Here is a 14,304-nt window from a genome sequence, read left to right on the forward strand (position 1 = left end):
GAAAGAGGGCCATGCCCAGGCATCCTGATATTTTAAATACCTAAGATGCTGGCAGGCAGGCTCAATGAAAGCCCTCCGCGCCATTATGGTACCACCCCTTACTTTTTTTTCACCGAGGCTCACAATGGGCAGCTTGGTGGCACAGTGGTTAGCACTGTTGCCTCACAGCGCCAGGGACCCGGGTTTGATCCCCGGCTTGGGTCACTGTCTGTGGAAAGTCTGCATATTGTCCCCGTGTCTGCGTGGGTTTCCTCCGGGTGCTCCGGTTTCCTCCCACAGTCCAAAGGACGTGCTGGTTAGGTGAATTCTCCATGCTAAATTCTCCCTCGATGTACCCGGACAGGCGCCGGAGTGCGGCGACTAGGAGATTTTCACAGTAACTTCATTGCAGTGTTAATGCAAGCCTACTTGTGACACTAATAAATAAAACTTTGAAAAAAACTTTGAAACAGCAGAGGAAGCACTCTTGGAGCCAGCAGCTTCTACCCCCTTCTTCCCACCTGCTGCACTACTCTACCAAAGAATGAGAAAATTCCACCTTGTATATTTCTTAAATATATTAAATATTTTATGAACTGAATATTTATTAAGGGCAGTAAGGATAAAAGCTGCAGGATAATAAGGAACTCACCTTTTTCTTATTCAATATTACAAACTTGGCCACCACTATAAATCAATTAATTTCTTATCCATTTCTCCTCCTCACCACTATAGAAAATAACTATAATTGTCAAAGGAGAGCCATCAAGCAATAAGCTTACACCAGCCAATAGAATGCTGAGTTGACTTCACCTTGATCCTCTGCAGAAAGCATCTCACCTCAAGAACTCATACAGGCATATTGCGTGTTCCAACCACATCAACAGTTCAGAACCGCTGAGGTGGAGAATCAACACCCATTGATACTTGGTAGTGGAGCATTTTAACACTTCGACATTTTGCACCACTATAACCAACTCAAATTTCAGAATTTATGAGAAAATGTTAAACACCTTTGATATTGTTACTAATAATAGTTCTCCCAATAAAATTAGTGTCACACATATAATTCATTGTACATGCGATAAGATAACAAGCTAAAAGCTATAAGGTGAAATAGATTTTACAACTGCATAAATATGAACAGTTAATATAAATTCAATGGCAACAGTTTGTACCAACAGACCTCAATAAACTGTATAAACCTAATATTTGTTAAAAATATGGGCTTTCAGAAAGACATACCAAAAGCATTTGGAAAAGGCAGATTAGACAGTCATATTATGTGGATTATATTTGTGAAGGTGCCATGAAAATAGGATAGCAGATTATTATTTGAAATAGAGTGTAAATTGAGAGAGAGGATACTCAGCGAGACCTTGGTGTCGTTGTGCATTAGTCGCTAAAAGTACGTGTGCAGGTACAGCAGGCAGTAAAGGCAAATGGTATGTTGACCTTCATCGCATGAGGATTTGAGTATGGGAATAGGGATGTTTTACTGCAATTGTATAGGGCATTGGTGAGGCAGCACCTGGAGTATAACATGCAGTTTTGGTGTCCTTATCGGAGGAAGGATGTCCCGGCTATAGAGGGAGTACAGCAAAGGCTCACGAGGATGATTCCTGGGATGGCAGGTCTGTCATTTGAAGAGACACTTAGTTGGTATTATTCATTGGCGTTTAAAAGAGTGAGGGGGATCTCATAGAAACTTATAAAATTCGAACAGGATTAGACAGGGTAATTCAGAAAGAATGTTCCTGATGGTGGGGGAGTCCAGACTCAGGGTCATAGTTTGAGGATAATGTAAACCTTTTGGGACTGAGGCCAGCAGAAATTTCTTCACTCAGAGTGGTGAATCTATGGAATTCACTAACACAGAAAGTAGCTGAAGCCAAAACATGGTGTGATTTCAAGAAGTAATTAGATATAGCACTTGGGGCTAAAGGGATCAAGGAATATGGGGGCGAAGGAAGGCGGGATCAGGATATTGAATTTGATGGATCAGCCAGGATCAAAATGAATGGTGGAGTGGGCTTGAAGAGCTGAATGGTCTACTCCTGCTTCTATTTTCTATGTTTAAATGAAAAAACGCGTTAGATCATAAGCAGGGCCTGGTTAATATTTCCCTTGCAGCAAGTTGCCAACAATTATTCAAAGCCTCATGGTGGATGTGGCCAAGTAATGTGAAGTAGTGTCTTGAGTTTAGCTTGGTTGTTATCTTCATTAGAGGACAGTGGAAGGGGAAAAAAAAAATCACTCAAGAATCAATTGGAATGGCTAACTTGAAAAATGGTCAACATAGGTTGGGATTTTGTCAAATCAGATGCATCTCATTTAATACTTGCTCAGATGTGGTATGCCCTATAGGATTGCTGTCCACCTTTGAAGTGGGTAATGGTCCCTTTGACCTGTAGCAATGGTAAGGGTTGTCAGTCCTGGGTGCTTCAACACTTGTACATTTTGTAATCGATGCTATTAACATGTATTTCCATGCAAATACCAAATGACCAAGAAGGCTCTTTGAACACGATTTTCCCACACATCTTACCTCCAACACGAGAAGAGCACATTTTACTACACACATGTGGTTTCTCCATTTCCAAAATTAGCCATCCTTGTGGCCTCCTCTAGTTTAAGTGGTTTTTTATATAGTAAAATGCAGTGGACCCAAACCCAAGAAGAATTTAGTTTGCAAATTGTTTGTTTTGTTATGATCCTGATAGGGACCTTTAACATTTAAAGAAAAATATGAAAACCCAGAAATTAACTGAAAGAACCATGTACCACAATATTTCATGATTAAAAAAACAAACTTTACTGTATACAAAGAAATTAAACAAAGCAAGGACCTCTCAGGGACAAAAGTGGGGAATTATGCTTAGAGTCCAAAGAAGTAGGGGAGATCCTAAATGAATACTTTGCGTCGGTATTCACAAAGGAGAGGGATGTGTTGACTGGGAGTGTCTCGGAGGGGAGTGTTGACCCGTTAGCGAAAATCTCCATTACAAGGGAGGAAGTGTTAGGTTTTTTTAGGGAATATAAAGGCTGACAAATCCCCAGGGCCTGATGGAATCTATCCAAGGCTGCTCAGGGAGACGAGAGATGAAATCGCTGGGCCTCTGATGCAAATCTTTGTCTCGTCACTGGACACAGGTGAGGTCCCAGAGGATTGGAGGATAGCTAATGTGGTCCCGTTATTTAAGAAGGGTAGGAAGGATAACCCTGGAAATTATAGGCCGGTGAGCTTGACGTCCGTGGTAGGGAAATTGTTGGAGTGGATTCTTAGAGATAGGATGTATGCGCATTTAAAAAGGAATATACTCATTAACAATAGTCAGCATGGTTTTGTTAGAGGGAGGTCATGCCTCACTGACCTGATGGAGTTTTTTGAAGAAGTGACTAGAATGGTTGACGAGGGAAGGGCCATGGATGTCGTCTATATGGACTTTAGTAAAGCGTTTGACAAAGTCCCTCATGGTAGGTTGGCGCAAAAGGTTGGATCTCATGGGATAAAGGGGGAGGTGGCTAGATGGGTGGAGAACTGGCTTGGTCACAGAAGACAGAGGGTGGTAGTGGAAGGGTCTTTTTCCGGCTGGATGCCTGTGACTAGTGGTGTTCCGCAGGGCTCTGTATTGGGACCTCTGCTGTTTGTGATTTATATAAACGATCTGGAAGAAGGTGTAACTGGGGTGATCAGTAAGTTTGCGGACGACACGAAAATGGCTGGACTTGCAGATAGTGAGGAACATTGTCAGAGGCTACAGAAGGATATAGATAGGCTGGAAATTTGGGCAAATAAATGGCAGATGGAGTTCAATCCAGATAAATGCGAAGTGATGCATTTTGGTAGAACTAACGTAGGGGGGAGCTATACGATAAGTGGCAGAACCATAAAGGGTGTAGATACGCAGAGGGATCTGGGTGTGCAAGTCCACAGATCCTTGAAGGTGACGTCACAGGTGGAGAAGGTAGTGAATAAGACATATGGCATGCTTGCCTTTATAGGACGGGGCATAGAGTATAAAAGTTGGGGTCTGATGTTGCAGTTGTATAGAATGTTGGTTCGGCCGCATTTGGAACTGCAGCCCAGTTCTGGTCGCCACACTACCAGAAGGACGTGGAAGCTTTAGAGAGAGTGCAGAGGAGATTTACCAGGATGTTGCCTGGTATGGAAGGGTTTAGTTATGAGGAGAGATTGGGTAAACTGGGGTTGTTCTCACTGGAAAGACGGAGGATGAGGGGTGACCTAATAGAGGTGTATAATTGTTTAATAATTTATAAAGATTTAAGAATCTGGAAGGTTAATTTGCTTCTGGGTCTAACTCAAAAGTATGCCACTGTCCCCTGGAATTCACTGATTTTTTTCTGTGTTCCAGCTATACCCCAAGGTACAAGATTTGTGGGGAACCTTCCATTAGTTTTTGGCTAAGTGACCCTCTAACATTTCTTTAAAACCTCATTACTGTTGGTTCTTCAGCTCTTTGTCATGGCTTTGGACATACTTAAACAGCCTTTTCCCAGCTTGGTCTCTCAATTTCTGTACAGCCTTTTCCAAGCTAACCATTCAAGCTTACTGATTTCTGTCATATGGCTAACTGCCATTCACTATGAAGATCATTGTGGATTTCTTTCTCTAGTTTCAAGCTAGGCAAGTCTTCCAGCTTGTTTCTCCCTCATGAATTCCAAACTGAGCTCAAACCCCCATCTGCATTCCATGTAGTGAACAATGAAGTTAGTATTTTGACTGCTTATGGTGCAGGCCTGACTAACATTAATTTCTTCTTGCTCCCTAACTCAGTGAGCTGCAGCCAACACAAGACCAAAACCACAACTGCCTTCCGAGGAACAACTGGAATGTCCCGAGGCATGATACATTGGGGAAACTATGCAGACGCTGCGACAACGGATGAATGAACACCGCTCGACAATCACCAGGCAAGACTGTTCTCTTCCTGTTGGGGAGCACTTCAGCGGTCACGGGCATTCGGCCTCTGATATTCGGGTAAGCGTTCTCCAAGGCGGCCTTCGCGACACAAGACGGCGCAGAGTCGCTGAGCAGAAACTGATAGCCAAGTTCCGCACACACGAGGACGGCCTCAACCGGGATATTGGGTTCATGTCACACTATTTGTAACCCCCACAGTTGCCTGGACCTGCAGAGTTTCACTGGCTGTCTTGTCTGGAGACAATACACATCTTTTTAGCCTGTCTTGATGCTCTCTCCACTCATGTTCTTTTGTTTCTTAAAGGCTTGATTAGTTGTAAGTATTCGCATTCCAACCATTATTCATGTAAATTGAGTTTGTGTCTTTATATGCCTGTTTGTGAACAGAATTCCCACTCACCTGAAGAAGGGGCTTGGAGCTCCGAAAGCTTGTGTGGCTTTTACTACCAAATAAACCTGTTGGACTTTAACCTGGTGTTGTTAAACTTCTTACTGTGTTTACCCCAGTCCAACGCCGGCATCTCCACATCATAAGAAGGAAACAACAGTGACCGTGCTACCAAAGTAACTCTGGCTGCAAAGAACTTTGGGATGTTCCAAGAATTTGAAACATGCTGTCTTACTCCATCCACATTTCTGCTGCAAATTTCAGATTAAATTGTTCTCCTTGTAAGAAAGAATTCCATATTGAACCTCCCTTCCATCACAAAGTCAAATTTCTAACTCCAAAACATTGATTCAATCCTTATTTTGTTGAAATCGTCCTGATATTCTTTTGTCAACACTACACCCAACTACTCCAATGAACTCCTCAGTGGCGTCTCTTCCCCATCCTCTTACAAACACAGGCCACGATTTTCCCATCTGGGAAATCCCATCTGGCGAGCTGCTGACAATTCAGGGCCACTGCGCATGCGCAGAATCCCGTTGGTTTCAGCATCCTGGGTGTTAATTTATCTGACCACAAGCATGAATCTGATTTATAATCAGATTCATGCTTGTGGTCTCTGCAGTGCACAGAGTGTGGGAGATTCTAGTCTGAACTCCCACTGAAAAACCAACATGAATTATTTCAGTTTCCCCACAAATTCAACACTTGGAATTTTTTTGGAAGTTCTGCCCACGATGTCCAAAACTATGCCACACAAGTACTGTTCAACATTAAGTCCTGCTCTTCCACCACTCTAGCCTTGTTAGCTCCCCATCTCCAAAGGCATGGGATTTAAAATGCTAACATTTGTCTTTTAGTCTCATAGCCTTGTCCTATCCCAAACCTCAAATCTCCAGCCAGACATCCTCCTCCCACTCCCTCACCTCACCAAAATGAATTTGTTCTTCTGGTTTGATATGGATCCTTCCCTCCACCTCTCAGTCCTTTTTCCTATAGGTAGCTGGTCTTATAGCAACCTAGTTTCTTCTCAACCTTCCTTTTCTTTAAAATCATCTCACACCCCATCCTTCAACCAAGATTTCATTATTCCTTCTAAACTTCCAATTCCTGCCTGGACTGGCATAGGCTTTCATCTGAGACATGCTTGTGAATTTTTTCATTTAAGATGCCACATAAATGCAAGTTATGCCCCTATACTCTTAACATATTTGAAACTCTCTCCAGTTGCTTACAAATAACCTTCCTATAACCACTGGCTCCCAGTATAGGTCAGCAAGCACAGGGTGATAGGGGTGAACAGGATTTGATGAGAGTTAGAACATGTGCAACGGTTTTGGATCACCTCAAGTTTACAGAGAATAGAATGTGGGAGGCGAGACACGAGTGTGTTAAAATAGTAAAGTAGGAATTAACAAAGGCTTGGATGAGGAATTCAGCAGCAGATGAGCGAAGGTAGGGCTGAAGTTGGTTAATATTACAGAGGTGAAATGTGAGTAGATTGACAGTCAAAAGCACATCTTGGAATCAAACATGACACTAAGATTGCAAACAAACTGATTCAATGGCAGACAGTGACCAAGAGGAGGAATGGAGTTGGCGGAGAGGGAGCAGGGTTGCTAGTGGGGAACCAAGACATTGGAACAGGACTGAAGTTAATCAAAAAATATTATGGAAGAATTAAATTGCTGTTCAACAGTTTATACACAAGTGCAGATGGCAGCAGTCAGCAGGAAAATGTTACCAGGTTTGCTGTAATGCAGATAGAGCATGCAAAAAGATTGATCGGAACATCAATGCAGTTCCAGTACTTTAAACTGTACTTTTTGTTGTTATCAAAATACACCAATTAAACACTGAGGGGAAAACTTTGCTAAAGACTTGAAGTAACCTCAAGATCATGTAAAAAAAAGTAAACTTCCTCACACATGCTACATTTAGACAAACAGCTCTGAAATAAAAGTCAGTGATAGCAACTAAATTGAAGATTTTAATTATTTTTTTGAAAAGCAGTTACGCATAAATGATCTCTTCTCTTAATGATAGGCCTAATTTTTAGATTTCATTGCTTTCCTTATTTCCCACCATCTAGGTGCCAGAAGAACCCCATTACTTTCACTGAATTCAATTCCAAAATAACAGGAAAATTAAATTTTATAGTAGCATTGTTTGGCATGTCTGTGCCTCCACATGCATGAATATGTGTAAGGTAAACCCACAGAAAATGTTAAAAGATAAATCTGTAAAAATTGAAGACTGTAACTTTCTTATAAACCTGTTCAATTCAGCAGTGCACCCATTTCAGACAAATTTCAGCAATTAGCACAATGTGTTATCATAACAGAGAACACTCCAAATATTAAAAAAATCGCCCATTTCTGACATTTAAAGCAAACAATTTTAGTCTCACTTCACAGAAAATTACACTCAAAGTTAATGAAACTTGCGGGGTTGAAGCCCAAATCAGTAGCAGAAACCACCACCACAGAAGTTTTAGTTCAACCATTATGTCTGGAAAATTTCAACTTACAACGATGCCTCTTTCTCTTTCGTCTCATTTGTGTTATCAAGTTCTTCGATATTTGCATCTGAATTCCCCAAGATATTTTTTTTCCTTGGTGAAAGAATCAAAACATTCAGGGTGTTTAATTTAGGGTGTTTAATTTAGTTAGCTATAATTTCAAAATAAATCCATTATAAACCCATTCTCTCCATCATTAGAAAAACATTTTGAGAGGATTTCTAAGATGTTTTTAAAATTGTAATTCCTTCCTCTTCTCCCAGAATACTTTGTATCCACAAATGAATTCTATAATTATCACAAAATATCCAATATCTAATTTTATCAGGTTGAATTGTACGTAATCTTATAAGTTTTGTAGTCGCCCAATAGTCAAAGTTGATTTCATATTGAAAATCTATTCAAAGGGCTTTTCTGGGCCCAAGGAGCTGTGAAAAAAAAATCAAATAGGCTTACTTCAAAGTCAATTCATGACAAGTGCGTATTAAGTAAGCACTGAAAGACTTCTTTGATCATATGTTTTGGTACAGGAGTCATTATGAGCTGCAGCTCATAACTCTAGACAATGTATAAATTGCTGTACTTACTTCCTGTCCATATCAGATGCTGCAGCATAGTGCAAGGCAGTGCAGCCTCGTTCATCGGTTTCATTAATATTGGCCCCTGTTGACACCAATGTCATGACAGACTGGTAATTACAGTTCGCAGCTGCATAGTGCAATGGAGTCCTGCAAAACAACATTCCATAGAGATGGATTTTTATATTATTTTCAGTGATATCTAAAGCACAAGAAAGGTATTTTATTTTTTTAAACATACTGTGATCTAGTTGTTTAAGGAACTTTGGAAAGAAAATCAAACACTTGAATTACAATATCCAAACTTAACTTTATGTCATTTAATTTGTGCTAACAAATCATTAATACATATTTATGCGCTGCATTCTTTATTTTAAATTCAATTCCTCAAATTACCTCTATACAAAACGATTAAACTGTTGAGAAAACAAACACAGGTAAAAATAAACAGCAGAAACACAATCTAACATGAACCATGTTGCTGGATTGAATACAAAAGTTGAGAGCAAGCCACACACCTCCCACATTTGTCCTTGTTATTGAAATCCGCTCCACTACTCAGTAGTAGTTTTATGCAATCAACATTGCTGTGTAATAAAACATATATATTAGAGTGAAATAGTCATTACAAATATGTCTTTTCAATTAGGTCAAAACCCAAACTAAATTCAACTAACCAGTAAGATTATGAGAACAAAATATTTTATGGAGCTGCAAAATGTTTTACTGGAACACATAAATATTAAAATCATCCACTATAACTGCAGATTTTCAAGTCAGAGATCTGAGAGGTTCCATGAAAAAATACATTGTATTAAATTCAGGAGTTAAATTAATAATAAATAAAAGAACTCAGAGTAAAACAAAATAAACTGTATTTGAGAAATGCATGCTTGTTCAAAAATGAACTTACCCTCCTGCAGCAGCAGCATGAAGACAAGTCCTTCCAAAATTGTCAGGGGTGTCTATCTCAAAGCCTGCAGATAGCACGTGTTCATTACTAAATGATGACACTATGCTATATTTTTGTCCTAGTAGACCACAAGAAATTTTGCAAAGACAGAAATCAATTAGCACAGAAAAGGTTCAAACACTGCCCAAACAACTGGTTTCCTTTAAAAGGTCCATAAACCTAATAAAATTAAGTTGCTACAGGAAACAACTAAAGTTAAAGTATTTGGTAATTTTGGATACAATTAAATCCCATTAGTTTTTACTCAATACCTTCTTCATGGTACATCTACTGAGAACACCAACACTTTTTAAAGCAAGAGTGCACCATTAGTTTTTCTGACTCAGAGTAAAGGGGTCAAACATTTTAATCACATCAAATTTTGGGCTGGATTTCCTGCCTGTTGACTGTGCTTGGATGGAAAAGCAGCAAACATTACTTCTGAAATATGTGCAGGTTTATTAGTGTACTTGAAATGGTAAAATTAACAGAATTATTCATTGACACAGAAGTTGCTTTTTAAGCATCATATGGAAATTGGCAATAGCTAACAATTCTATTCAGCACTGTGTCAACTTTTGCCAAGATAAACATATCAGCCGTTGATTCTGAAACAATACAGGATACTGAAACTATTGACACACAGCCACTCAGGAAGGCCATGTGTTTTGCAAAATTGCAATCAAAATGTTCATAACAGAGAATAGCAGAGTACAGGAAGTCATTCAACTATAAGCCAAGTGAACAAAAGTATGGCTGTTGATAGAATTAAGATTGTCCAATTTCTTTTTCAATATACTTACCTGATGACAATAACTTCCTGCAGCAGTCTGCATGTGCATTTAATGCTGCCAAATGCAAGGGAAACATACCATGGATTCCACACCTAAGAAAGAAGCATCACAAGTATGTCAGATAAAGTAACTAGTTTTCAACTTGTTTAACTCCGAAGATGTGCGGGTTAGGTTGATTGGCCATACTAAATTGATCCTAGTGTCAGGGGATTAGTAGGATAAATATGTGGGGTTACGGAAATAGGGCCTGGGTGCGATTGTGGTCGGTGCAGGCTTTATGGGCCGAATGGCCTCCTTCTGCACTGTAGGGGTTCTATGATTCTATAACTGAAATGGCACACTTTACTGCAGTTTGATACTGCAGCAAACCTACAGGCTACACTAATAAGTGGAAAATAAACATTAGTTGCTAGTACTGAAATGTTAAAGCAGTGACATGGAATCAGACATTCAGAAGGTCATGCTCATGTGGAAACTTACCTTGCTGTTTCAGCTCCACTGGTTATCAAGGTATTAATCAGAAGTTCATGTCCATATCTGGCAGCCACATGCAATGGGGTATTGCCATCTTTATCAACACAGTCTATCTCACCACCTTCAAGAATAAAAATACACTTTTTTTTTTTAAAAAGCGTAATTTTCAGATTATACAAATAACGTACACCAATTATTTTAATGCTGTGCCATTATGCAGGTTACATTGGTCTGAAGGTCTTCCATGTTCTAAATATCACCTGCCTACATTTCCTCCACTATCTCATCCACAACTTGGCCTTCTCTCAATTCATATTGCAAACGTAATTCTCATTATTCTCTCAAATTCCATTTTACGTAAAATCCAATTTAATCAGAACACAGAGGTCATGACAACCTCCATTGGCTTCTTTTCCTCAACCGTGTCAACTTAGAAATTCTTGTTCTCATCTTTAAATTCATCCACATTCTCCTTCCTCTTTACCTCAAGAGGCTTCTCTCATTTTTATACCAGAGTGAGCACCTCCAATATTCCAATTATAGCCTACTATGCAACTCCCTCTTTCTTCATGCTTGTTTTAGTGATGCCTCTAGGACCAATTTACTCTGAAATAAAGAATTTTCTTCCAAACTTCACTGACGTGTTAACTCTCCCCTTATTTTTAAATGCACTTTCATAGCTATAACTTTAGCCACCTAACATATCCTCTTCTCCATTCTCCTCCTTGCAACTTTTAAACCACCCCTCCTTTAATTTATGACCATGCTCTATCCTTGATTGAAATGATAATTTGCTTCCAGGCCTCTACCCTGGTCATTCTCAAGTTAGTAAGAGTTAAAGTCCAACAGGTTTATTTAGTAGCAAATGCCATTAGCTTTCGGAGCGCTGCTCCTTCGTCAGATGGAGTGGGTTTCTTCCACATCATGCTCAAGTTAACCAGGGCTCCAAAAAGCTGAGGTCCTCCAATATTCAACCCCCTCCCTCCCCCCACTTAAACAAGGAAACATTTGTGTCTATTTATCATCTTCCATGGAGGCATAATGAGTCACTTAACAACACTTGATCGAGTCATGTTCCTAATTTGACCACAGGATTAATTTATTGCTAATCCTTAACATACTACTAACAGGAACATAAATATCATGTAAACTACACTTAATTTGCGACCTATTTCACCAGTAAAGCGCATCCAGTACATAAAACATGACCTCGGATGTGCAATACTTTCTGAATAAATGCTAAAGGGAGAGGGGAGAAATAACCAAAATGCCTGGCACTCACAAGTTTTCTTGATGTCCCCATTGTCTAAAAGAGGACTTGAAAAGTATCGCCAAACAAAATATGAACGCGCTCTTAAGTTTTTGCATTTAATTATAATATCGACTTTTTACTTCATCACATAATCTTTACAGTGCATGTGGCCATTCGGCACATCAAGTTTGTACTGGAGGAGCATTCTACCTAGTCCCACATCCCTGTCTTACCGCCATAACTTTGTGCATTATTTCTTTTCAGACAGCAATCCAATTCTCTTTTGAATACCTTGATCGATGCTGCCTCTACCACCCTCTCAGAAAGTTTGCTCCAGATTCCAATCACCATATTCAAGCGATGTGGAATATTTATCTTTTGCAATTTACACTAATTTGGAAGGTGGTCTACAAAATAGTCATAATTGCCCAAACAAAATGTCACCTCCTCAGCTACATACAAAAAAAATTGGTAAACCGAAACTTTGAACAGAGAAACTGGAGAAGATTCTAAAGGAGAGAATCTATCTCCATTTGGAGAGGCAAGGTTTGATCAGGGATAGTCAGCATGGTTTTGTCAGAGGGAGGTCATGCCTAACGAATTTGATTGAATTCTTCGAGCATGTAATCAAGTGTATGTATGTAACACTTGTATGTAACCAGGAGGGCTTTTTGAAACAGTATGTAAATAGTCCAACTAGGGAAGGAGCCATACTGGATCTGTATTGGGGAATGAGCCCGGCCAGGTGGTCAATGTTTCAGTAGGGGAGCAGTTCGGGAACAGTGACCACAACTCAGTAAGCTTTAAGGTACTGACGGATAAAGATAAGTGTAGTCCTCAAGTGAAGGTGCTAAATTGGGGGAAGGCTAATTACAACAATATTAGGCAAGAACTGAAGAATGTAGATTGGGGGCAGATGTTTGAGGGCAAATCAACATCTGGCATGTGGGAGGCTTTCAAGTGTAAGTTGATAGGGATTCAGGACCAGCACATTCCTGTAAGGATGAAGGATAAGTATGGCAAGTTTTGGGAACCTTGGATAATGAGAGATATTGTGAGCCTAGTCAAAGAGAAAAAGGAAGCATTTGTCAAAGCTAGGAGGCTGGGAACACACGAAGCAAGTGTGGAATACAAGGAAAGTAGAAAGAAACTTAAGCAAGGAGTAAGGAGGGCTAAAAAGGGTCATGAAAAAGCATTGGCCAGCAGGATTAAGGAAAATCCCAAGGCTTAATATAAAGAGCAAGAGGGTTGCCAGGGAGAGGGTTGGCCCACTCAAGGACAAGGGAGGGAATCTATGCGTGGAGCCAGAGGAAATGGGCGAAGTATTAAATGAGTACTTTGTGTCAGTATTCACCAAAGAAAAGGACTTGGTGGATGATGAGTCTGGGAAAGGATGTGTAGATAGTTTGAGTCATGTTGAGATCAAAAAGGAGGTGGCATTGGGGCTCTTGAGAAACATTAAGGTAGACAAGTCCCCAGGGCCTGATGGGATATACCCCAGAATACTAAGAGAGGCAAGGGAGGAAATTGCTGGGGCCTTGAGAGAAATCTTTGTATCCTCACTGGCTGCAGGGGAGGTCCCAGAGGATTGGAAAATAGCCAATGTTGTTCCTTTGTTTAAAAAGGGTAGCAAGAGTAACCCAAGTAATTACAGGCCGGTGAGCCTTACAAGAATGGTAGGGAAATTATTGGAGAGGATTCTTCGAGACAGGATTTATTCCCACTTGGAAATAAGTGGACGTATTAGTGAGAGGCAACATTGTTTTGTGAAGGGAAGATAGTGTCTCACGAACTTGATCGAGTTTTTCAAGGGAGTGACAAAGATGATTGATGAGGGTAGGGCAGTGGATGTTGTCTACATGGACTTCAGTAAGGCCTTTGACAAGGTCCCTCATGGCAGACTGGTGCAGAAAGTGAAGTCGCATGGGATCAGAGGTGAGCTGGTAAGGTGGATACAAAACTGTCTCGGTCAAAGAAGACAGAGGGTAGCAGTGGACAGGTGCATTTCTGAATGGAGGGCTGTGACAAGCGGCGTTCCTCAGGGATCAGTGCTGGAACCTTTGCTATTTGTAATATATGTAAATGATTTGGAGGAAAATGTAACTGGTTTGATTAGTAAGTTTGTGGACGACACAAAGGTTGGCGGATTTGCAGATAGCGATGAGGGCCATCAGAGGATACAGCAGGATATAGATTATGTGATGAAGTAAAAAGTTGATATTATAATTAAAGACAAAAACTTAAAAGCGCGTTCATATTTTGTTTGGCGATACTTTTCAAGTCCTCTTTTAGACAATGGGGACATCAAGAAAACTTGTGGGTGCCAGGCATTTTGGTTATTTCTCCCCTCTCCCTTTAGCATTTATTCAGAAAGTAATGCACATCCGAGGTCATGGGACTTCTGATGTGCTTCTGACTATG

General features: G+C 40.2%; 1 protein-coding gene across 12 annotated transcripts in view; it reads right to left on the minus strand.

Moving 5' to 3' along the window:
- Positions 1 to 14,304, minus strand: part of LOC144503777 (serine/threonine-protein phosphatase 6 regulatory ankyrin repeat subunit C-like) — a 202,902-nt gene that overhangs the window by 79,055 nt on the left and 109,543 nt on the right. For 7 of the 12 annotated variants that reach the window (XM_078228637.1, XM_078228638.1, XM_078228629.1 and 4 more), the window contains exons 10-15: positions 10,638 to 10,752; positions 10,167 to 10,249; positions 9,325 to 9,442; positions 8,930 to 8,998; positions 8,421 to 8,561; positions 7,843 to 7,926 (exon numbers count right to left, since the gene is read on the minus strand). In XM_078228637.1, coding sequence (XP_078084763.1) covers positions 7,843 to 7,926; positions 8,421 to 8,561; positions 8,930 to 8,998; positions 9,325 to 9,442; positions 10,167 to 10,249; positions 10,638 to 10,752 — 610 coding nt within the window. The remainder of the gene's footprint in view (positions 1 to 7,842; positions 7,927 to 8,420; positions 8,562 to 8,929; positions 8,999 to 9,324; positions 9,443 to 10,166; positions 10,250 to 10,637; positions 10,753 to 14,304) is intronic. The other 5 variants (XM_078228639.1, XM_078228640.1, XM_078228634.1 and 2 more) reach the window with 1 other exon arrangement.

The sequence above is a fragment of the Mustelus asterias genome, chromosome 14 (assembly GCF_964213995.1).
Source record: "Mustelus asterias chromosome 14, sMusAst1.hap1.1, whole genome shotgun sequence".
In the NCBI taxonomy this organism is placed as follows: domain Eukaryota; kingdom Metazoa; phylum Chordata; class Chondrichthyes; order Carcharhiniformes; family Triakidae; genus Mustelus; species Mustelus asterias.